This window comes from Sarcophilus harrisii, chromosome 2 (genome assembly GCF_902635505.1).
Source record: "Sarcophilus harrisii chromosome 2, mSarHar1.11, whole genome shotgun sequence".
Classification (NCBI taxonomy): domain Eukaryota; kingdom Metazoa; phylum Chordata; class Mammalia; order Dasyuromorphia; family Dasyuridae; genus Sarcophilus; species Sarcophilus harrisii.
In genome coordinates, this window is record NC_045427.1 from 593,985,645 (window position 1) to 594,010,989 (window position 25,345).

The following is a 25,345-nucleotide window of genomic DNA, read 5'->3' on the forward strand; positions in this document are numbered from 1 at the left end:
GCGCTGCTCTCGCGAGACTCGCTCTCGGAGCCTCCTGTCAGTCTCGCCGCTTCTTGTCCGCTGCGGTCCGGCCGGGATTCAGCGCACGGTGCGGGAGTGGCCGTCGGCGCCTGAGAGGAGCGGTAAGAACGGCTCGGGCTCATATAAGTATTCAGAGCGCCCTGGGGCGGGGGCGAGGGAGCGGTGGAGAGAGACGGGCGCGCCCGCGCCCGACTGACAGGCCGGGGCCTCGGCCGGCCATTCCTCCCTATCTGACCTTCCCTTGGCGAGCTGCAGTCCGACCAAGTTTGTCAGCCTCTGGCCCCTCTCTCTCGCGGCTGGACCCTCTCCCTTGTCGAAGGCCCGAGTCTAGGTCGGGCTTCCAGGGGCGGTCACCGAGGAGCAGGCGGGCCGCTCTTCGTTCTGATCGCTGCGGAGAAGAAGGAGGAGGAAAAGACCCCTCCCTTCTTTGCCGCAGGACGGACCCTGGCCAAGGGGAAGGGACGGGAGGTTGAGCCCGGTCCCCAAAGCACCCACGGGGACAGCGGTATCTGGGAAGGGGGGAGCTCCGTGAGGTGTCCCCCAAGCCTGGGAGCTGCACCGACTTGGAGGACGTTTAGGGGGCCTCCCCGCGGCACTTGCGGTCCGGGCCGGCTCGAGCCATTTCTGCTTGCCCGCCTCTCCGGGTTCGGCCTCTCCTCTGCTGCCCCTGCTCCCACCGCTCCCCCAGATTTTGGAGCGGCCTCCTAGTCGGGCTTCCCTCTCACACCCCAAGCCGGCGGGGACTTTCTGTCTGAAGCCGCTCAGCTGCGGCTGGCCCGTTATTCTGGGGCGGTAACCACCGGGCTGACCCTAAAACCGGGAGGACCCGGGCCCCTCGACGGCTCCTGCCGTGGGCTGGTTAGGGGTGCCGGGGAGCGGAGCCTCTCTTTTTCCATTTTCGTCCCCTTTTCGCCCGTGACCCCGTGGTATATATAAAAATAGGTGTGCGAGTCAAACATTTATTGGTAATAAGTCATAATTTCACGATTCCCGTATTCTCACCCACACAGGCTTCTAAGTTAAAGATGAGACGCCAGCCTGCCCTGATAGAGGGTCTGCTCTGTTGAGGGTCCCCTTTGCGGGTTAAATCACATCGAGGCTTTATTCCTACAATTGAATATGTTTGAGGAAGGATGCTTTTTAAAAGTGCGTCTTTTTGGAAAAAAAAATAACTTGGAAATTGCATATAATAGTTTTTCTTTCAGAAGCTTAAATAATAGAAACCTAGTTGAACAGCATCAGCAGCTTTTGTTTTGAACTTGGAGAGCAGCTAAGCCAGGTAGATTATAAAGGGAAGACAGTAAAGAAAGTGAATAGGTAATGCCGAGTGATTCTTTGATCATATTAATCGTCCTTATACAGGTCTGATCTTGTCTGGGTTATGGTTTAAGCCGTTCACAACTTAATAAAATCCACACCTCGTCTGACATTCAAGGTCTTCCCACCATTTCTTCCACCTTCCAGCTTTATCTGAGACGACTTCCCAATTTTGTTTCCACTTCACATTAAACTGGATGAAACCCATGACATTCCTGTACTATTCAAAGTAATAAAAAAAATGTTTTTTGTTCACATAGTTTGGTATACCTAGAATGTTCTCCAATTCTACTCCCCTCTCTATTCAGAAGGGATCTCTACTATTTTAATTTTCACATAGAACTCTTATGTATTTATGATTTATTTTGTTCCCTGGTTATTTGAGTATATAATATATTGTATTCTGGCCTGATTGCTTCCTTCCCTCTCCACTTTCCACCCCAACAAACATTGTAAGATCTATAAGGGATGTTGTATTATTTTTGTGTCTTCCCCATCCCTAGTAGCACTGTGAATCTAGTAAGATACTTGATTGCTTGTTGAATGGAATTATATTGACATCTAGTAATTATAGAACCTATGGAATATTTAAACTAAATTACTTGTTATCTTTCAGTATTGTGGTTATTTTTTGAATTGTCTATTCAGATCTACAGTGGGCTAGTAAATAATAGAATTAATGTTGGAAGATTTCTTTGTGTTTCATTTAACATCCTTTAAAGCCTAATCTATTTTGAATTGTCAAATATTAAGCAAATGATATTTTGCTAAAAATTATTGACTGGGTTGTTCATGTTTCTAGTTTATTTTTAGGGCTCCCCATATCCCTTGACTTTTGAAATTTCACTTCTATTGAATTAAGTGATAGTTAAAGCTGGTGAATAATTGATGAGATGAAGGACTTTTTGCATAATCATCCTTCCAAAACTCACCCCTCGACCAGACTTTTCTATTTCTGTTAAGTATTCCACTTTCCCTCTAGTCACATAAATTTGAAACCTTGGAGTTATCCTTGATTGCTCATCCCCCATTAAATCTGGGATTTATCTCCTTCAGATAAAGGGCCATCACTTCAGTTCTGGCAATTTTAACAGCCTTATAATTAGTTTCCTTGTCAAAAGTATTTTACCCTTCTAATATGTCATTCAAAAACTTGCCAAAGTGATTTTCTCAAAGCACTGGCCTGACCATGTCACTTTTTTTCTCAATAAGCACAAGTGACTCCCTGTCACTTGGAGGATTAAACAAAAACTCTCTTTGGTTTTTAGAGCCCCTTGCACTTTGGTTCCAGCTTCCCTTTCTAGACACATTAGACCTTTTAAGGTATTCTTAAGTCTGGCCAAACTATTCATCTTGGCCCTTACATATAACATTCCATTTGGGGGCCTTTTCACAGGCTGGCCTGTGCTTAGAATACTCTTCTTTCTCACCCATACATCTTATATCTAGGTCCCTCAAGAACTTGGCTCAAATCCTGATCTCATCAACTGGTAGTCCCTCACCCTCATTACCTATGTTTAATATGTATGTAGATATATGTATGTATATATGTGCATGTTATTTGCCCTGTGAAATGTAAGCTCCTTGAAGGCAGGGACTGTTTTAATTCTGTCTTCTGCTATATGTGTAGTATTGAGATCACTTGAGTCATAAGGTATGAACAGCTTAAGTCACTTTTATAATTTAAATAAATTCTAACCCACCTTTTAAAATTTTTTTTATTAAATGAATTTTTTTAGTCTTAAATTCTGTAACCCTCATTATTTTAAAAGTGATGAGAGACATATTTAAATACTTCATTACCCCCTTCAATATACTGGGTCTAAAAAATTAGATTAAAAAATCTAATTTTAAAATCATTGGAATTTGAAATGCCTGACATTCTAGTAATTGTGACATTGGATTCGGGTACTTAAGTGGTAATTTGATCTGTTATTGCTATAATTGCTTAGAAAACTTAAAAAAAGGTATTGTTTGATGACTAGAAGCAAAGTGATCCCTAGATTCTTTTCACCCTTTGCTCTCTTATTTTTAAAAGGTTTAGTATCAATATGGATGGCTTTGGAGGATTTTTACAATGGATACAGTTTTCACATTTGAAGTTAAGTCCTAGATCTTTGTTGTTTGTTTAGAATAAACATCTTTCAAGAAAAGAGCATTGTTCCCATAGCTCCAACATTAGAGAAAAAACCAGGATGGAACATTTTCTAGCTTAATTTCTAGTCATTTAATTTTGAAATTTGTTGTGAATTTTGAATTTAGCTGATCAGATTTCTAATTAAATAGTAAATAAAAGTTATTGTATACTTTGTAATCAATCCCTAGAAACTGTTTTTACATTCTTTTTGGTATCAGGAGATAGTAGCAGAGCTGACACTAGCAGTCATTTTCCTGAGTTTTAGCCCAGTGCTTTATCCATTATATGTACTATGCCCACCAATCTTCATTCTGACACTTGGGAGAGAATAAAGTCCTTATAACAGCCAGTCAGCATTTACTTATCTATTTCTAAATTTCTGGAACAACTTATTTTTCTTTTTATCACTAGTATTATATGAAGAGTGATCCTCTCTTCAAAGGAAAAAATACTCCTAATTTGGTTTAAAAAAAGTGCAAAGGTTAAATAAATCTAAATATTACTGAAAAAGTCGGACGGTAATGATATGTTAAACATGACGTTACATTCTTTTTTTTTCAATAGTATTTTATATTTCTAAAGACTTTGTCCAACTTTTTCTTTTTCCTCTCTCAAGACAACAAGCAACCAGATCTAGGTACAATATGTACAGTCCTTTTAAACATTTCCATATTTGTCATGTTGTGCACAGCCAACATTTATTCATTTAAATGGTATTTTATTTTGCCAAATACATGCAAAGACATTTTCATCATTCACCTTTGCAAAATCTTGTGTTGCAAATTTTTCTTCCTCCCCCATTATAGGCTAAACTTGTGTACTTCTAAACGATTTCCATATTCGTCCTTAAGCCCTTCACCTCGGATCGGCACTGTGCTAAGCCAGCCCTGGGGATACGGAGGAAGGCAAACAGCCCTTCCTCCCTGTAGACCCCTGGGCGTCAGGTCTAGCTAGAGAGCTTCGTCTTTGTGTGCGAACATAGAGCGCGCCTGTGTTTGTGTGGATAGGTGTATGTGCGTATATGTACGTCCCCATGACCGGGGTTTGCTGTTCCCCCTCCCTGCCTTGTCTTCCCTGGGCCCTCATCGAATGCCTGCCTTTCTCTTGGGGGGGAGAAGGGGGTATTCTCTGGCGAAGAAAGCGAGACTACCCGTTCCGGCCCCTGGAGGTATCTCATCGGTTACCCTGACCCGGGCCGGGATAGACGTCCTAATGCCGCGGCACTGCCTGCGGCCCTCGCGGCCTGCTGGGCCCGCTCCGGAGAGGGGCCGAGCCTGACCACTGGAAATGACATGGTCCGGCGGGCCTCCCCACCCCGCCCCCGGCACGGGCCCCCAGCACGGGCCCAGTCCGGGGCCTATGCCGAGGCTTTACCCATCCGGGTTTGCGAGGCGGCCTCGCCCTTCGGGGGCCCCCCAGTCCTTTGCGCGAGTGCGGACGTGCGAGCTGTAGCCGGGGCAGTGGCGGCCTGGTGACGCAGGAATCAGGTGACAGGTGACAGGAGGGGCGGGGCCGAATGCTGTGCTAGCTCCAGGATAAATTTTCCGCCCCAGTAACCTCAACTGATAAATTGTCTGCTGCAGGCTTTGTTGTCTTGCTGCCTTCTTCTGGCTGGGGGCAGAACCCGGCGCGCTCGGCGGCGGTCACTCGGGGACGGTATGCGGGCGCCTTGCCCCGGGACACCCCAGAGGGCGGCGGGCAGGTCGAGGGTCCGGGCCGGGGCAGTGTGCGCCATGCGATTGTATTATTCGGGTCTGGTTCGTCGGGACACCGAACTGGGGCTTTAAATGGCCGAGGCTGGTTTTCGGTGTGGGAGGCAGAGCCAGCTCCTCCGCCTCATAGATAAGCTTTTTATTTAGGATGGGACAGTGGACCGACTTGCCACAGAATAGGGGACAGATGGGTTTTTCCCTAAGTCTGCAGTACTACTAGAAAGTGTCCTTGGAAACCTAGAAAGTTGAATGAATCAGTTTGTAACTTGAAATAGAAAAACATTACGTGGCACTGGGCAACAAAATTTTGCGGTCACTTTTCAGTCTTTGGGTTTGAGAATTTGAAGTGGTAGATTTACACTTGTAAATTCAGCGCTGATAATATGCATATTTATCTGTGCTGAATATACAAATATTGATTGCCTCTGGTGATCTAAAGAAACAGTTTTTTAAAAAGAATTGGAAAGGGTAGTAGCAATGTAATGGATTGTGGCACTTTTTTCTTTTCAGAAGATCCCACAGTTGGAAGGAAGAAAACCTCAAGTAAAAAAGAACCTTTTGAAGGTAAATTTAAGCATTTTAAGAATGTTAATGATTGTTATTTTCTAGTTTTGCACCTAAAATATTTAAATTTTTTATATTTTGAACTGGATATATGAACGTTTACATATGAACTTAAAAGTCTCATTATATACATCTTATTTTTTAGAAAGTACAAATTAAATTCAACAACAGTTCCAAAAGTTGACCCATTTGTCTTTGTTCAGCTGACGAATTTGTACTAATCAAAATATCATGTAATAAATCAGGAAAATCAAATTAATATTAACAATTGGAATTAAGGCTTTTAAGTACATATTTATCCTATATTAAGTTTTCAAATGCTTGCAAGTAGATTAAGATACTAAAAAAAGGAGTAAAGCTCAAAAGTTTTTTAAGATTTAAAATTGGATAATTTGAGATCAGGGTGTCTTAATGAGTGAGATTCTCAGGAGTTCTTAAAGTTTTTTTTCCCCTATTATGGATGGTTGTTGGCAGTCTATTGAAGCTTGTGCATCCCTTCTAAGGATAATGCTTTTAAATGCATATTTTGTTTTTATTTTTTACCAAAATACGGAGAGTTATCAAAATGGCGAAAAAAAAAAACCCAAAACAAACAAAAATACCACACAAACCCAAACCCACAAATTAAGAGGTCTTTTGAAGGAAGGGGTTCATGAACCCTGTTCTAATCCAGTTCTCTTTTCACAAGTGAAGATACAGGACTCTTTTCTATCTCCAGGTAAATAATTTTAACAATGTCTTTTGGCTAATTAAGGATAGAATTGAAACAAAAACCCACTTAGTTTTCCTGTTTAGTCATATTGGCTTCACTACATCCTTACCAGAGTAAGTAATAATCAGTATTAGCAAAGCTGTTTTTCAAAGAATTTTTGATAAGATTGTGTGGGAAGAATGAAACACCTGAAAAATTATGGTTATTGATCATTAAATGGATTTTAAAATGATTTGAATTATTTTTTCTTTGGGAAAGATATGAAATCCTTAACATAAGTGCCGGAATTTTTAAGTGATAAGTATCAAATAATGATTTTTGATCCGGCCTATACCAACCTTAATATGACCAGGATTTTAAAAACTGAATTACAAAGAGGATCAGACTGAAAAGTTTAAGTAATAATTTATTCTCTCATATTCTTCATTTGAATGAACAACTAGGTTTAATTCTTTCTGTAGTAATTTTTATTTATATTTAACCTGAGTTTAGCTCAAATGAGTCTCAGATGGAGATGATCTGCTTTTAACTCCAGCTCTCCCTGCCAGTAATTAATCCACCAGGGAGTAAGATATTTCAAATCGGTAAGGAAACTGCACACTACTACTTACAAATCTCCTTTCTCCTTTATTCTACAGCTCTGTACCCCTTGGTACTGAAAGTTGTCTTTGCTTTGGGAAAAAGCCTGAGTTTGAATAATAATAATCACTCATATTTTTGCGGAACTTTAAGGATTACAAAGGGCTTTATACATTTAGAATCTCTTTTGAATAGTTCTGGGTCTTCTGTACTTAAGTTTTTCCTGTGTCCACTGCTCCATTCCTTCATGTGACTAAAGTGAGCAAGGGTTCATTAAGTGTCTACAGTGTGCCAGGCACTAACTTTACTAGGTACTGTTTATGCCAGCAGAAAGAATGAAACAATTCTGAAACACAAGGGCTTCCTATTCAGTAAAGGATATTTATTATACTACTCTGTGATATAAATATGTTATACTACACTGAAATGGCTTGTCGGTGTCATCCAGTTAATCATAAAACTGGAACTAGAATTCAAGTCTCTAGCTCTTTCCAAAACATCACAAGCTCTAATGACCTTTAAACTCCTTCAGCTGAGTTTCAGATGTGTTTTTTTTTTTTTTTTTTTTTTTTTTTTTTAAATAAATCCTATCATTGAATTGCCAAGTGGAAGCTTCTCTGGTGGGGGAAAAATGTCTCTGTCATTGATAATGAATCTGCTATTTACACGGACAAGTTTCATTGAATTTATTCTAAGTGTTTTTCATCCATTTCTCAATTTGTAATGGGGAAGTAGAGAACATGAAGTCATCATTTTAAGTAATTATCAGAACCTTTATAACCAAAGGAAAGATCAGTTTCAAATCCCTTGATTTGTGGTGCAATTGTGTTTCACTGCCTTCTAACTGTAAGTGAAGTTGTGCAAACATTGTTAGCCATAAATGGTTTTAAATTCTTTGAAAAAAATGTGAAAGCAAACAGTGTCAGTTAATTTTCTTACTGTGCTTCTATTTAGTTACGAAATCCTTTCTATCCTACCTCCATAATAACCCTTAGTATTTGAAACAGCATTAGACTAGTTAGTGAGTACCTTTGTGAAGACCCTAAACATCATTTACAAAGCTGGCTTCTTTGTGCTTTCTGGGCTGACTTGTTATTCACCTGCCTACAACCTTTCTCTCATTCTGTATTTCTGTATAAAAATACAAAAACTCCTTAACTTGGCACTTAAGTTCTTCCCTGGTATGTTCTATTTGAATGCATTCTATTCCATTCAAGCTTTTTTTCATGATCCTCTCCCCTCCTCCCTGTTGTCCCCCCCATTCCCCCACCTCATCCTCCCATGTTTCTACAGTTTTCATTCCCTTCTCATTTGCCTGTTGAAATTTTCTACAATTTTGAAACACATCTATTAAGAAGTCTTTCCTGATCTCATGTGATCTTCATCAAGTTGCCTTGGAGCATTTTTATCTTTGTTACCCCTACTGTGGTCTTTGTACATTATATCATGCCTTTTGTTTATATGGTATATTTCCCTATTACATTGTAAATCTTTGAAGACAGGAGCTGTTTTTTCATCTTTGATTCCATACTACTTCTTTTGGTGCCTTGCATGGAGTAAGTTCTTAAGAAATCTTGCTAAATTGTACTTTGCACTCTTTAACCTGCAAAGATGCATATAGAAATTTAACAGCCTGGGAGGTTTTGAAATTGACTTAAACATTTGAAGATGAAAATTTGTAAATTCGTAGTAGAAAGAGAAGGTTGATTTTTTTTTTTTTTTCCTCCCTTCTCTAGGTTCTGGGTCTGGAATACAACCTCCTATTTATCATGAATTCTATGGAGAAAATCATATTTCAATTTATAATTCATTTTCTAGAATTGTAATTTTAATAAAATTTATTTTACTGGGATAAAAAAGGGATTACTCATAACACATTTAGAGCTGGGTTACTTCTCTCTGGATTGATAGCTACTCAAAAGATTTCTTTCAGAGCTTTTGGATCAATTGAAAGAAAGTATTTTCAGCATACATTCTAGAGTTTGGTAATTGGCTTTTTTTTTTTTTTTTTTTTTTTTTTTAAAGGCGTATTGGCCTTTGCTAGAATGAATTAAAAATGCTGTGTGCTAAGCACTGGAGCTAGAAATACAAAAGCAAAGACTTCCCTTACTCTCAAAGAGTTTACATTCTATTGTATCCAAAAATTGTTAGAACTCTTTTTGGAAAAAAAGGTTTAAATAACATTCTTTATTTAAAAAAAAAAAAAATCAGTAAAGTATTTTTTCAAGGTTGCCCTCAAGTGGATTTACCTCCCTACCTCGAATTACTGGGATTAAGTGAATTGTCCAGCCTAGAGTCACACAGCTAGTAAGGGTTAAGTGTCTGAGGGTGGATTAGACCTCAGGGTCACTGCTGCATCTACTGTACCATCGAGCTGTCCCTCCAAATGGCTTTTAAACCTTGGGGTAGTCTTCTGAACTGAGTCTGTAATACCAGGGAGTTAATGAGATAAGACTATTTCTAGAACTTTGAATCAAACCAAATATCCCCAATTTTTAAATCTTCATAAATAAAAAAATGTATTGGTTCCGATTTTTAAAAAATCCTGTCATTATCTAGTGCTCTTATATGGTTCCAGCATAAAATGAAGAAAAAATTAATCCTGCTCATCTTCATTATACAATATCTAAACAATGACCAAAAAGAAAACCCAAGTGTAGATTAGGTTGTGAATGTTTTACCATTTCAGGATTGGATAAAAATCTCAATCTCGTTTAAACTAAGGGTCATGCCAGGAAAATTTTGATATTAATCCAAGTCATCAATCTATATTTCATTTGGACTTTCCTAATGTTATGTAATTTGCATTGTGATATTTAGATGTGATATTTCTTTTTAAGTCTCAACTTGGTTTAATTTAGAGTGATTTGCTTTTATGGTACTCATAATCTGCTGTTTTTTAAATTTATATTAGTGCTTCTAACTTTATAACAGAGACCAACTTCGTATAGGGTCTCATAGTGGTCTTGTCTTAATAACAAGTTGGCTTCCTACATTTCATAATCATTTTTATAACTCAATTTGTAAGATGACAGTTGGGCTAACCCTTTTAAGCCATCCTAACAGCTTTTTTGGAATCATAGAATTTTTACTTAGTAGAATTTTAAAACTTGGAGGGACCTTGAGCATTCTCAGAGCCCAGAGTTGCCAAGTTTTGTTGATTCCATCTTTCCAGTATCTTTAAAAAACTTTTTTTTATTATGAACTTACTCATTAGTAGACAACCATTTCAGTATACAAAGACTGACATTTGAAAGAATTCAATTTCTTTGCTCTCTTCTCTATTCACAATGCTTTATTCCAGTTCAATTATGATCCTTCTATTGTATCTAGGATAAAATAAAAATTCCTTAGCCAGATTAAAAAAAAAAAAAGCACTCCACAATTTGTCTCAAATTTACATTTCATTTTTTAAATCTGAATTTTGAAAATTTGAACTTTTTTATTAATACCTTTTTGTATCATTTTGTATTTCTCATTCCTCTACTTTTTTTTTTTTCATTTTTTTGTTGAAATAATTGGGGTTAAGTGACTTGCCTAGAGTCACACAGGTAGGAAGTGTTAAGTGAGGCCAGATTTGAACTCGGGTCCTTCTGACTTCAGGGCTGGTGCGCTGTCCACTGCACCACCTGGCTGCCCCTCATTCTTTTACTTTTAGTATACTTTGTCTTGTTGCTTTGGGATGTGTTGGATCCTTCCTAGTGGACTTTAAGCTCCTTGAGGACATGAATTGTCAATTTTCATTTTTGTGGCCCTGCTGCTATTATTAGTAGGTAAATATTTGAAATTCAAACACACATATTTGGTACCACATAAATTCATAAATATATATACCAGAGGGAATATGTGAGATTGTTTGAATTTATGAGAAATTGCTATATAGATTAAAGGAAATTATAACTTAAATGGTCACCAAATGTCCACTGACATGAGGTTTAACAAAAATTTATAGTACTTAAGAGGTAGGTAGGAAAATGATGGAAAAATCAGTAAATTTTGCATAGTTGAAATGTGTAAAATAGTGTGTTTAAGGAGAAGCATTAATGTTTACCTTAATATTACTATGCTTTTTTTGTTTGTTTTAAAGAATAGGTTCCACCATGAATATATCACAGGACCAGAGTGGCAGTTCCAGCAATAAAGAGCCCCTGGCCAGGTGCTGTGAAGCCCGTAAGGAATTGGAGCATGCCATTGGTGGTGTTCTCAGGGCTGAACAGCACATTAAAGACAACTTGAGAGAAGTATGAAGTTTGTGAATGTATCCTTCCTACTCTGGGATATCAGTACATTTATTTGAGCATCTTGCTAGAAACTAAGAAGCCCAGGTTATAGTTTCCTATGTGGATTACTTTTAATTCTTCGTGACAAATTTAGTTCCGGAGGAAACTAGAATCTATCTCCACTGCAGAAATTTCATTTAAGGAACATTTATTTCTGTGTTTCTGTACTGTGGGACATACAAAAGATAAATCAAAGAATGTACCTAATGAATTTAAGACTTCTGAAGGAAAGAAGAAAAGTATTGTCTTCAAATATAAAGGATAACACGATTTTATATATAATGACAGTTTTTGTGACATGTTTTTGTAATCACCTATCTTGCCTGTTATGGAAATCTAGGTTATTGAAATATATCTCTCATAGATCTACTGTAGTTAGTGGCAGAATTAGTTACGTTCTGAGTCTTAAGGATTTTGAAGTGTAACTTGGTTATATAACAATATGTTTAACTATGCTAACATCCCTATAGGCTAATAAATAATATAAAAGTGCTTAGTTTTTGTCTCTTGGCATTTCAAATTTAGACTTCTTAGAATTACTATTCATATAATTTTTCTTAGGCATTTTGAATTAATCTTGCTTAAAATGTCTTATAAATCATCTTCAGATGTTGACATGCAGTAGCATGTTTGATTAAACAGGTATTACTATGAATCATCCTCTTTCTGTGGGTATTGGTAGTAAGATAACAGCTCTAGACCTTGACTCATTCCATAGATAACTGTAATTGTAACATCTAAAATTACTTAGATATAATAATTATTTGTTACTGTTGCTGAGTTGTTTTTTTTTTTTTTTTTTTTTAGAACATTGCAAATTTTAATATAAATTTGAACCTTCCAAGGGCAATACTGATAAAGTTTTAGGGGTTAGTCATGACTTTGGAAAATTAAACTTAATAGACTTTGTTCAGGTATTTAGTTAGATAAAATTCATTTTGAATTAAAATTGTTGCTTTATGAGATCTAATGGAACTCCTGTATATTTCTTAGGTTAAAGCTCAGATTCACAGCTGCATAAGCCGTCACCTAGAATGTTTGCGCAGCCGTGAGGTGTGGTTGTATGAACAGGTGGATCTCATCTATCAGCTTAAAGAAGAAACACTTCAGCAGCAAGCTCAGCAGCTCTATTGGGTCAGATGGACTTAAATAATTCTTACTTTTAATCCTAGCCTGTTAGAACTGAGAATGATCATTTAATCAAATTTTCTTTTTGATGTGAAAATCAAAAGTTATAGAAGTGAATCAGTGAACCCATGCCACACAGTTAGTAGCAGAGCTGGGGTTCAAATTCAAATGGTCTTACTCTCAGTCCATTATTCTTTGTACTAGTGTATGCTGCTTTGTGGTTTTCCCTATTGTAAAATATTTGTTTGAATAAAAATTTACATGATACATGCATATGTAGCTATAGATTAATAGATTTCAAATGCAGTTTGAAATGTAGATGTGACTTTTTACCTTGGATACATTTTCTCTAGGATTAAAGTCATGATTTTATTCTTCTTTCAGTTACTGGGACAATTCAATTGTCTTATTCACCAGTTGGAATGTACCCGTAGTAAGGATCTAGCCAATCAAGTTTCTGTGTGCTTGGAGAGGTAAATAACCTTTGAATGCCTTTAATTATTCTGTTTTTTGTTAAATGTATCTTAGAAAATAGAAGTTTTAGCTGTTTCATTCCTTTTTTTTTTTTTTTTTTAAACCTCATTTGAGATTTTTCTGCCCAGCACATTTTACATGACTATTGGTAGTATAAAACACTTATGTCTCCTTACCCTTGGTTCTTTTAGTTTTTCTTTCTTTTTCTTTTTTTGGCTGGAGCAATTGGGGTTAAGTGACTTGTCCAGGATCATACAGGTAGGAAGTGTTAAGTGTCTGAGATCAGATTTGAATGCAGGTCCTCCTGACTTCAGGGATGGCACTTTATCCATTGTACCACCTAGCTACCCTCTTTTAGTAGGTAGCTTACATTTTTTTTTTTCTTTTAAAGCAGAAATGAATGGTGTGTATGTCATGGGAAAGTTTCTCTGTTTTTTAATGATTAAAAAAGAAAAGTTTGTTTCTAGGCTGGGTAGCTTGACCCTCAAACCTGAAGATTCCACTGTCCTGCTGTTTGAGGCTGATACAGCTTCTCTGCGTCAGACCATCACTACATTTGGCTCTCTCAAAACCATGGTGAGTATTTTTAATGTTTGTGATGAGAACATGTGGACTATTTCTGGATTCTTCCCTAATTGTTGTGTTTAATAGCATATAGGTTTTGTTTAAACTACTGTTTGATGGTTTTTAAGAAAATGTTAGTGTTGGCCCTCCTTTTTAATTAGATTTATTCTAGTTAATTATATTGCACCCAAATTCCAAATAAATGAAAAGTTTAGGGGTCACCTTAGTTTATTGAAAGATCCTTGCTGCTGTTAAAAACATCCATACAACTTAGCCTTTAGTTTTTTTGATCTTAGTATGATACTATCTCTTTCCATTTATGGTCCGAATTAATGACATTTTAAGAATAGGGCATAAATTTTGCCACTAATTTGAGTGAAGATTTTATATTTCTACTAGTAGACAACGAGGCTTGTCTTGTTGAAGGCTTTGTATAGCTTCATTAATTTTGAGAATTTTACCTGCGTTAAGAATCAATTATATAAGATCATTAATGTGGAGAGGGAACCCTAAGAAAACTCTTACACTTACTTTGTTTTAGAGATGAGCAAATGGGCTAAAGGGTGGGAGGCGACTTGTTCAGCATCAAATACCTTTTTGTAGCAGGACTATAGGACCAAAACTGTATTTCATTTCTAGTTGTTCTTGGGTTTGCTTTCTCTACTGTTATGACTGGGAATTTTTTTTTTCTTTCAATTGATAAGTGAATCCAAAACTTCATCAATATATATATATTACAAGGAACAGAACCAAATAAAGCAAAAAACTTCCAAATAATAAAATACCAAGTAAACACAATGAAATGGGTGAGGTGGGACGGGGGGAGGGAAAAGTGGCACTATATAATTTGAGGGGGTTTCAGAATTTAAAGTTTTGTAGCATAATAAAAAGGATGATTGTTTCCTTTTAAGCAAATTCCCGAGCACTTGATGACTTGTGCTGCTTCACCCAATCCTGGGCCACCTGTAGAGAGAAGGGCTTCTTTTCCCAAGCAGGAGCAGGTGAGTGCAGCTGTTCCTGGATTTGAATCAGCTGTCTAAGCATTAATTTTAGTTTTAAGTCTAATTCAGTTATATGATTTCAGTTTTGCCAGTTTTTATTGTATGTTTCCAGAGTTCAGCTAAGCTTTTTCAGGATCTCCTCCCTCCCATCCCCCTCAAACAGGACATGCTTCATAATGACTGTTGTACTATTTGACATTTTGTCTGATGGAACTCATTGTTATCCCATTATCACCTCAAATTCATCACTGACCCTTCTCAAAGGAAAGACACCCGTTTCTTCTGATTGGCACAGTGGAGAGGAGCCCTGGAAACTCGAGTTCAAATCCAATCTCTGGCACTTACTAGCTGTATGATCCTGAGTAGGTCATTTCCCCTATTTTGCCCGTTGCCTTAACTGTAAAATAGAGATAATTCACACTTTATACAAGGTTGTTGTGATAATCAAAAAAGATTTTTGTAAAGCCCTTAGTCCTGTGTTATAGTTTCTATAACAGGCAATATAGGTGATTACAAAAACATGACGCAAAAACTGTCATTATATATAAAAAAACGTGTTATCCTTTATAGTCCCGTGTATGCCTCCTGGTAGGTAGGTGCTGTATAAGTATTTATTTTCTTCCCTTTGGTGTCACGTGGGTTCATACATTTCTCTCTCCATTATACTTTTTGTTTTTCCTCTTATTTCCACTCAGCCACTGTCTTCCTCATACTCTCTTGACTGTAGTATTATGGTAATGTTCTAATTAGTATTCATCTTAAATACTGTTGCCAGAATGATTGCGATCTAGGTTGGGCTATGTTATTCATTTCCATGCTCAGAAATTATCTGTGACTTCCTATTTTATCAAACTGATTAATTTGGTATTCCAACTGGCTCCAGTATAGAGTTGGAAGATTTTTAACACCTTATATATGAGAACACTGAAATTCAGGGAAGTTTGTATCCCCTATCATTTGCTAATAGAAAACTTGGGTCTAGATTCCTAGATCTCTTTACTTATAATCCATTTCCCACTGTGCCAAGCTGTCTCTGTTGCATAAATTGGTAATGGATTGATGCATATAATTAAGTAATGGTGTCACCTGATTGGCAGAAACCATCATCTCGTCCTTCATTTATTCCACTTCGTGACTGGCTCCTTGGAAGCAAACCTGCCTCAACTCGTCAGTCTCCTTATGTACCTAGTACCAACCCTCAAGATTGGCTTAACAAAAAGTCAGCTTTGACAAGCAGCCAGGTACTTATTTTATGATTAACTGTGGTGATAAAATTAGCATGTGTTCAGAATACAAATTGAAGTATCGATCAAAAGGTATGCTGTATTTTTGACAGTGGTCAAAATTGGCATTCATCTTAAACACTTTACAAAATGATTGTGAGATCCAGGTTGAGCCATATCATTCATTTCCATGTTCAGAAATTATCTATGACTTCCTATTTTATTTCAACTGGCTCCAGTTTTAGAGATTATTTAGAGATAATGGATAAGAGTAAACAGTTTAACATCCTTTTTAAAATGTATAGAAAACTAAGAATTGTGCTAATTGTAGCAAGAAATGATAACATTTGTGTTTTTTGGATAGGGTTCCTCCCAAACCTGCAACTTTAATATCAGTAACATCTGGGGCAACTTCAAGGGCTTGGAAAATTGGCTCCACAAGCAAGATGTTTCTGAGAAAAGAATTCCCTCAAAGCGTAAAAGCTCCTTCTCTACGGCCTCTCTACAGGGGCCTGACCTAGAGCTCCCTGAGCAAGAAGAAATGGATCTTTCTGATTGGCTGGTTACCTCTCCTGACCCTGAGAATGGTAACTTTGAATCAGATGATAAGTCAAAGCTTTTTCGACTTTTCAAGGAAGATTATAATGCAAGTGATTGGCTTCTCAAGCCTGGTTCCTGCACCAACTGTCAGGGCAACCAGCCCAAAGGTGTAGAGATTGAAAATTTGGGAAATCTGAAGTGCCTGAATGAGCACCTGGAAGGGAAGAAGACAGCATTTTCCTCCCTCACACCAAGTGAGAATTGGCTTGTTCAGCATCATCAGGTTCCTTTTAAAGTTGAGGAGGTGTGCAAAGCTAATGAGCCTTGTACTAGCTTTTCCGAGTGTGTTTGTGAAGACCAATGTGAGAAGGAGGCCTTGTGTAAGTGGCTCCTGAAAAAGGAAGGAAAGGATAAAAATGGTGTCCCAATGGATCAACTGCCAGTTTTGAAATCTGAGCCAGCAAAGCTGAAACCCTCCTTGAATATGTGGCTTTGTCCCTCTAGGGATGAGGCAGAGGAACAGGCTAAGACACCAAAGCCAGCTCCTTGTACAATTCCTGAACCCCTCAAGATCTTGCTGGACAGCTCCTTGTCAGATTGGCTTGTCAAAACAAAACCCAAAGAAATAAGAGTACAGGAAGCAAACAGTCCGGATGACAAAGTTCCCCAGGAGGGCCTGTCACCAGCCAAACAAATGCGACCTAACCCCATGACCATTTGGCACTGTCCAATTAATGCAGCTGATTGGATATTGCCTTCAAAGAACACAGGAAGCTCTAGCCAGCCCCCTGGGGAAGACAAGTGGTTACTTCGAAAGAAGGCCCAGGTGAGCATGGGTTTAACACTGACAGGTTAGTCTTAAAACAATACTTTTAGAAAAGTTATTCCTATACATTAGTGGCATTGAGTAATTCACATTTTCACATCACTTTAAGAGCTGTAAAGCCCTTCAGTCCAGCGGTCAGATTGTAAGATAAATTTGTACAAATGTGATAATTTCCATTTCCATATGAAACTAAGGATCAAGAGTATCAGTCACACCTAGTCACAATATTGTTAAACAGTAACTACTGGTTTAAGATTTTCCTCAATTGGCTGCTCCCTTGAGCACTCTCCACATTCTAAAATGCATGAGAAATGAAGCTAGTTCATTTTGTTAGTTGGTATTTCTAATAAAAGGGGCAAAAAAAGTTGGCCAATGTTTGGCTTACCTAATTTGGACAAATAATTAAAAGTTTTATTTCAGCCTTCTCTTTCTCAGTTGTTGAATATTAGCCTCTCATTCATACAGGAAGCATTCCTCAATTCACCCCTACGAGAAGAACATCCCTTTCCCCAAGACCATTATGGCCTGCCAGCAGTTTGTGATCTTTTTGCCTGTATGCAGCTTAAAGTCGACAAAGACAAGTGGTTGTACCGAACCCCTGTCCAGGTAAGTCTCCTCAACTGTGAGCGTTGTCATTATGGCTGAAAATGGCCGGTTGATAAATCAGCTTGCTGCAAATTGTGATTTTATGTTCAATCACTTGCTTTTGCCACATAAATAGGCAACAAATTCTTTGTCAAGATGGTTTAATTGCTGGTTTGAAATCTTAGAATTTTTACATATTCAAATTTATATATTTGGGAGAATTTTTCATTCCAAGCATTTTAGCGACACTTTTGTTGAAAACATTCATGTGTCTGATTTTGATCCAACCTCAGATTTAATGTTAATTCTTTTAAGACCTGAATTTGCTTAACTACAGGACAGACTAAACTATTCAGAGATGTCTCACTAGATTAGGCTGCTGTTCAGTTAAATGCTGTAATGGTTTGCTATTACTTCTCTAACTCATTTTACAGGTGAGGAAACTGAGGCAAATAAGGTTAAGTGACTTGGCCAGCAGAGTCACATAGCTTGTGCCCTGATACATAGAAACTTAGCTTGGAAATGTGGACCTGATTTTCATTGACTTATTAGAGATAGAGGGGGATTCTCAGTCATCTAATGCAATTAAAGTTGGACTATAAACTTAAAGTTGATTATAGTATTTTGTAAATTTTTTTCTTCTGTTGGTGTTTGGTTTGTTTGATGACTTGCTGCTATGATCCATGAGACCTAGTGCATCAGGATGAATATCATATAGAAAAAAAGACTTGTTTTTGTATTTGCATTGTATTAATTTTGGCTATGTTATCTTAGGCAAATAATAAGTATAGTTTGAATAATTTGAACTGTTTCCTCTTCCAGATATGAGGAAACAAACACTAGAAACCAAGGAATCTTTCTGCTGATCACCGCACATCCATGAACCAACTGACTACAGCTTGCTGAATCATTGTGTTTCTGGGTCTTAGTGTACTGTGTTGTGTTTCCTTTCTGCCAAATTTGAACTAGTGAGATTAAATGATAACATTGTTCAGTGAACCCTGAGAAGAAAAGCTCACTTGTGAAGAGATCATTTAAAGTATTCACAATTTAACTAAGTATTGCATTAGGGTGCCTAATTGCAAAGACCTCTGCAGCTGCCATTTGGGTTGCTTTAGAAAGCATACAATGAAATTTCCAAGTGAAATAACTTTTTCCTAACATCCAAGCTTAGCTTTCTTAACCAAAAGTATTGTCCTTTCTGCAGAATTGTTTATTTTATTTTTGCTCTGGAAGAGCAAGTCTTAGTGGTTATCAATGAATCTTTTTCTTTCATAGTTTTACTATCATATCTCATGTATAAACTAACTTAGCCAGTGCATTGAAGTGTCTAGCTTTTTAAAGGGTATACTTATTAGTCCAGAAACTATAAAAGTAAAATTGGCTTTAAGCCTTGTTAAGCTCTGATCCATTTTTCCCCCCACTTGTGAAAAAATTGAAACCACCTCTACAGGTTATTGGGCTGTCTGGTTATCTTAATGCCCTGTATTTTATTCATTTGTCAAGACAGAGCACAGTGTGTGGACAGTATATAATGCAATTAATTGCATCTCACTGATTTTTTTCAATCGAGTTAAAAGTATTGTAATTCTCAAACTCTCAAAATGAGTAGAATGAAAAGACAAGAAGACAGTGTGTTCAGTACTTGGCTTGCCATGAAATACTATTGGCTCCATTATACTTGAACTATCCATAAGGATTGTTGGTGCATCCTGTGTAATAGAAAAGTCTTATATTGCAGCACTAGAGACACAATTATGTTCAGTTGCTCAACTGAGCAATTGAAATGTGTAAAGGTATGCTCTCATAGCATAAGGATAATTCTGGTTTTAGACTGTAAAACATCTTAATAGATTGTCTTGACTACTTGTGCCTTGGGGCATTTATTTATGAAGAAATAGTGAAACATCCCTTCAAGCTCAAAAACACTGTCCTAATATAAAGATTTGTGCCATTTTTACATTCTCTCAACAGAAACTTTATATCAGACTTTAAAACTCTTCCCTCTTTGAATTTGGATTTTTTGGAACTCCTTAAGCTTGAAATTGTATCTGGCCTGGGTTAGGGGACTTCTAGAGCTGCTAGAGAGTTCTCCAGGACCATTCCACTGAAAATAATTTTATTTTATGTCTAAATTTGTAACAGTAGCTCTACAAATCTTATAGTCCTACTCAGACTCTACTTAACCTTATTTAGAACAAATGATAGCTATTTGCAGCTGATTCTACATCCTTTAAAGTAACTTCACATTTTAGGCTTTAAAGTAACTTCACATTTTAGGCTCTTAGAAACTTTGTAGACTTTACTCTGTTACCCATTTATTCTTCTCTTGACAATATACTATTGAGTCTGTAAAACATTGTTTGCAGCAAAGCATTTTATACAATTGCTGATGATCCCCATTAAAAGCATAATCATCATAGCTGTCTTGTGTATCTGTATTACCTTGTGGTATAGGAATTTAGTCATTTGCAAATGCTAATTAAGATTATACAAATTCACTCCAAAAAGAGCAATGTAGTACTACTCTTCAAGAAACTCCTAGGAGGAAAGATATTTTGATAAATGGTCCCACACATCACAACATGAACCAATGAAACATTAACTACAAAACCCCAATATAATTTTATTTTTTTTCTTAAACTACTTACTGAACCTAGCTCATGACAGACGCTTTAAAAATGGTATGCATCTTAATTATGGCTTTTGGTTCTAGGAACACTCTTTATTGGGAATAAAGCAGTGTATTATAGTTCACAATCAATCATTAAATGAATAAACCTGGTGGTATGGTGTTGACAATTACATGACCTGAATCTGGGAAAAAGCCTTATTTCAAAAGTTCAGGGGAGCAGTGGAGAGTGGACATGCAGCAGAAAGTTCTCAAAGGAGAGAAATGATGACTGTGCTACTCACTTAATGAGGCATCAGATGCTTTTGGCTCCAACACTACTGGCTGGAAGAAGTGCCAGTCCTGGTAAACTGTGTCAGTGATCTTCACGACAGTACAAAAGATCCTGTTATTTTTTTCATACTAAATGTAGGTAGATCAGAATTATTACCCCAAATCGATTTTCCAAATCAACCTGGAGAACTTTTTGATGTGTCCTCTATGCATTCAGTTCTTTCTCAATACAAGCTCTAAAGTGACTGTTGTGTCATGGAACCTTTCATGTGCTCCCAGTTGTTATACAATGCATACAGGGTAGTGAGGGTTAACCCTGTGAGACCACCTCTTGCTACTCCACGAAGCCCACCTAGAAGAAAACAACAAAAAAACCCCAACTAGATTAATATTATGGAGTAATCGGTATAAGGTCTTACAAGTGAAACCAAATGGCATCAACTATATCTGAAAGCATAGGCAACATTCCATAACCAGTACCTCATCTTTTCTTGGAAGCCAAGCTTGGGCATTATAAAAGGAGATTTAATGTGAAAAAGAAAAAAATTGATGTTAAGTCCCAAGAATATAATGAAAATTGAAAACAGACATTCACAACCATTTATTATGTTTTAAAAGGTAACCATTTCTGTAACATTTCTTAATTGATTCTCATTTTGAGCAGTTTCATTTTATTTACTTAAGTGTCAGCAAAAGAACTGGGATAAGAGCATAGATAGCACTTTCTTATTTGCTGCAAGCCATAAACCTGAGGACTTCCTGGAATGGGATAACCTAGTGATTTAACTTAAAAAGCTTTTTAGAAATGGCAATTTATAATCATGATTTTGTTGACATCAGTGGCCCTATAATGAACTGGTCAAGTAGTGGATTTGCAAAAGTCATTTTTCCATAATTTACTAAAGTGAGTCTGACAATTATAAGCCAATTAGCATTTTCAGAGAGCTTTTGACATTGTGCTACTTGTAAAACACTCAAAGGGACAAGACTCCAAATGCATATGGTAAAAACAGAATACTGTGACTTTGTTTTGATAAACAATCTCAAAATAATTGAGAGGGAATCAGGTAAGATATTTCATTTGAAAGACAAATAATAAACATACAAAAACATACCAAAAAAATTCTCAGCTAGAGAAATCTTAGCTTTCTGATATAAAACACCCCAAAGTCATCAATATGTTTACAGTTAAAACAGTGTATGGGAATGGAGGAACAGAAGAACTTTTTAAAAAACTTAAACAAAACAAGTGTTCAGCAGACTCCTAAGGGAGGATTCAAAATCCATCTTTTCTTTGCTTCCTTGTAGGCTAATTCTTTTTGCTCTCTGTGATGCATTTTTAAAAACTTTTATTCTTTTCCCCCTTTTTTGTCCACCCTTTTCCCCCAAGCAGGCTAGAGGTTAAGCATGTATGCTGCCCTATGTTTTATTTCTTTGTCTCTTATAGCTTCAGTTATTTTTATTTTTAAAAACTATTTTCTTTTCTTGTTAGGTTAACCGTTCCTCCGCCTCCCTCCCCCATCTTGTTTTTCCTTGGGTGGTTTTCACCCATTAAATTTATTTATTTTGTTTTTCCTTAACATCTCTCATTTGATTTTTAAATTCTTTTATGAGTTTTTTTTTTTTTTTCCCCCCTAGAAACTCTGGTCGGGGAGCCATTTAACATTACTTTTTGGGGTAGAGGCAGCTTTTTAAAAGTTCACTGTCCTTTGAAGACAAGTCCAATCTTCTCTATTTCTACAATATGTTTGTATAGATGGGATCTTCTTTGTTGGTCTATTTTTTTAAAAAAGGGTATATTAATGTAAGTCCCTCTAATTGTGGGGAGGGGAGGGGAAGTAATGCCCTCTGGCTTCATTTCAGTTCTCTCCTTAGACCTGGAACCCCAATCATGATCTCCACCTTCCTACAAATGCCTGAAGCTGGCAGCCTCCCTGCCCCACTGCCTCAGCACTCCCAGGTGTGCTGGTTCCTTCTCACCCAGGGCTGCTTTGCATTACGCCTCAGCTGAGGTTCACTCAGTTTTCACAGGCCCCCAACTCTACATGGCAGTCTCCAAGTAAAATTTCCTGTGGTTCTTACTGAGGCGTCAGCCAAATCCAGCTAGCTCCAGGGGGCCCCTAATTGGCATTTCTGCAGAGCTAGCCTGAAGGTGTTTGCAGTTCACACTGGTTAATCTCTGGTTTGGAGGCTTTCTTTGGATCTTCTTTTGTATCAGGATTCCCCCCTCCCCCAATTCTACCTCAAATCTTGATTTTTCACCTATGCTCACCACGAAATGCAAATTTGTTCTATTTGTGAGGGAAATCTAAATGTATTCATCTACTCCACCATCTTCCCAGAATTCTCCTCCAGAAGAGCTCTAAAAGGTCATTTACTCAAGTTGTAGAAGAGTTACAACCAGTGTCAGAAGAGGGGAATCTATATCCACAACCATTAGGCTAAACGTACACACTCTTGAACACTGCTTCAAATTGTAGCCTAATTTTTTCCCGTGCAATGTATTTTAGAAAGTCCATGACAGATTTATGTATATTGCTTAAAGAACATTAATGTGGCATGAAATTATGTTCCATCCAGGAGTTTCTGGAGTTTCATAAGACTGCTGACAGAATGTTATGACAAAGTGCTATCTTAGAAACAAAACAAAAATTAACCTCCTCTCCTCACCTACACTTTTCCCACCATGGACAGATTTATGTATATTGCTTAAAGAACATTAATGTGGCATGAAATTATGTTCCATCCAGGAGTTTCTGGAGTTTCATAAGACTGCTGACAGAATGTTATGACAAAGTGCTATCTTAGAAACAAAACAAAAATTAACCTCCTCTCCTCACCTACACTTTTCCCACCATGGAAAAGAAAAAACTCAGAACCCTTTTAATAAGCAAAACAAATCCCCATATCAACCATATCCAATAATATGTCTCAACTGAACCCTTGAGTTCAGAGGATAACAGCATATTTCAGCCCGAGTTTGCTGGAATAATGACTGGTCACAAGAGCTTTTAAGTCTTTCATAATTATTCTAATTCTTTGCCACCACAAAAGAGAGCTATTATAAATATTTACATACAATCTGGGCTTTTTTTCAAAATGTATTTGGAGTACAGACCTAGGAGTGGTATTGCTGGGTCAAAGGTTATGTTTACTTTTGTAACTTTGGGGCACAGTTCCCACTGTTTTCAAGAATGATTAGACCTGTTTTCAGATATACTACCAGTATGTGTTAATATGCCTATTTATCCACTGTCCTTTTAACATGTTATTCTGCCTTTTTTGTTGATTTTGCCTAATTGATGAATATGAGGCAGAATCTCAGAGAAGCTTTAATTTTCACTTCTTTAATTAGTGATTTGGAATGCTTTTTTTCAAATAGCTATTGATATCCTGGTTATTAATTTCTAAGATACAATTTTATCTTTATCAATGATTACCTGGTGAAGAGATGCTAAAATGAGAAAGCCCACAGGAAAAGAAACTTTCTCTAAATTTCCCTATTTTTTTTTTACATATCTCTAAAAAAATTGGAGATTCTTTAGTTGTTCCAGTTAATTCTTCAATTTAAATGTGAAGTGTTTTGAGCTACAAAACAAACACATGATAGTTTAAAGGCAAAATGGAGATATTGAGATTTAATCAAGACCTTATAAGAAACTCATATGCCAGATAGTAAACAGTAACAGTTCTTTGAACTTAAGTCATTTTAGGAATATTTCAAAACAGAAAGAGTGCGCTTCTCCAAGGGATGCATTCACAGCTGGTTTTATTAGATAGTTCAAAGGACCACACCTTCCAGCATTTACAACAGCTCTGCCATTTCTGATAATAAACCTGCTTCGGCTCTTCTTAGTCTAAACTCCATTATCTCCCTCTGCAAAAGCTATGGAATCCAATTTTCAATAGCTTTCAAATTTATGGGGAGGGTCAGGAAACTAGTAAGAGCCACAAAAAAAAAAAAAAAAAAAAAGGCAAGCAAAAAAGCAGATCACTTTATTTAAGTCTTTTGATATGCTTCACTAAACCTCTACCCTTTCTTTATGTTAGTGTATAACATGGTATAGGGTATATGTGCTTAATGGGCACATTTGCTATGATCTTCTCAATGCCACTGAAAAATGATAAACATATGCATATTCCAACTGTTATCCTAAAATATTTAGATTCACTTATAAGCATTTACTCGGTGTTCTTTTGACCTGAAAACAAAAAAGGCTAGGATTGGAAATATATGTAAATTAAACTTTATAAAGGGGCAATAAATTGGAGAACATGGCAGTGAAGTCATTCAAAAACATCGAAAAACAATTAGTAAGAAATAGTTTGGTCATTAAACCCTAGTTCTGACTCATTTGAATGGAATTGTGCAGTGAAAGCTATTTGGAACTAAGAAAAATCAAAAAAGGTTTATAGATCCTTTAGCTTGTAAAAAAACATTCATAATTAGACTGAATTCCCTGAACCTTAACCATTATGGCTAAACTGGATTAGTCTTTAAGTCTGGCCACAGGCCCAAACAGAATCTGCACAAATAATAAAGTAATTATAGCTTGCATAAGAGTTGAACTTTGATCATTGCCAAAGGATGTTATTCTCCTTGATCCCCAGGAGAGGTTAAAAAAAAATTAGTAGAAACAAACAAAAAATCAACAAACAACAAAATGCAGGAAATGTACTGGATGGTGGGGTAGTCCTGTATAAGGGCAGGCATTGTAGTAGCAATGATGAAAAATGTATGAGACAGGAACCAAGAAGTTTGCAAAGCACTTGGATT

The 25,345-nt window shown here is 37.1% G+C and overlaps 2 protein-coding genes across 10 annotated transcripts in view; one reads left to right on the forward strand and one right to left on the reverse strand.

Annotated features, from left to right (window-relative positions):
* NCOA4 (nuclear receptor coactivator 4) lies at positions 1–20,083 on the forward strand. Of its 9 annotated transcripts, none has more exons than XM_012540143.3 (12): positions 5,031–5,131; positions 5,698–5,751; positions 6,956–7,047; positions 11,130–11,283; positions 12,316–12,456; positions 12,835–12,923; positions 13,392–13,500; positions 14,400–14,489; positions 15,587–15,730; positions 16,077–17,078; positions 17,544–17,684; positions 18,486–20,083. In XM_012540143.3, the coding sequence occupies exons 4-12, from the start codon at positions 11,143–11,145 to the stop codon at positions 18,489–18,491; spliced, it is 1,863 nt and encodes a 620-aa protein (XP_012395597.1). In that variant the 5' UTR covers positions 5,031–5,131; positions 5,698–5,751; positions 6,956–7,047; positions 11,130–11,142; the 3' UTR covers positions 18,492–20,083. The 9 variants fall into 9 exon arrangements, with proteins under 9 accessions (XP_012395594.1, XP_012395608.1, XP_023350402.1 ...); XM_023494660.2 differs by having other exon boundaries at positions 5,701–5,751; XM_012540140.3 differs by lacking the exons at positions 5,031–5,131; positions 6,956–7,047 and adding an exon at positions 1–122 and having other exon boundaries at positions 11,135–11,283.
* Positions 19,696–25,345, reverse strand: part of TIMM23B (translocase of inner mitochondrial membrane 23 homolog B) — a 23,809-nt gene continuing 18,159 nt past the window's right edge. Inside the window, exon 7 of the mRNA XM_031956265.1 lies at positions 19,696–20,920. Within this exon, the coding sequence (XP_031812125.1) occupies positions 20,805–20,920 (116 nt within the window). The 3' untranslated portion in view covers positions 19,696–20,804. The remainder of the gene's footprint in view (positions 20,921–25,345) is intronic.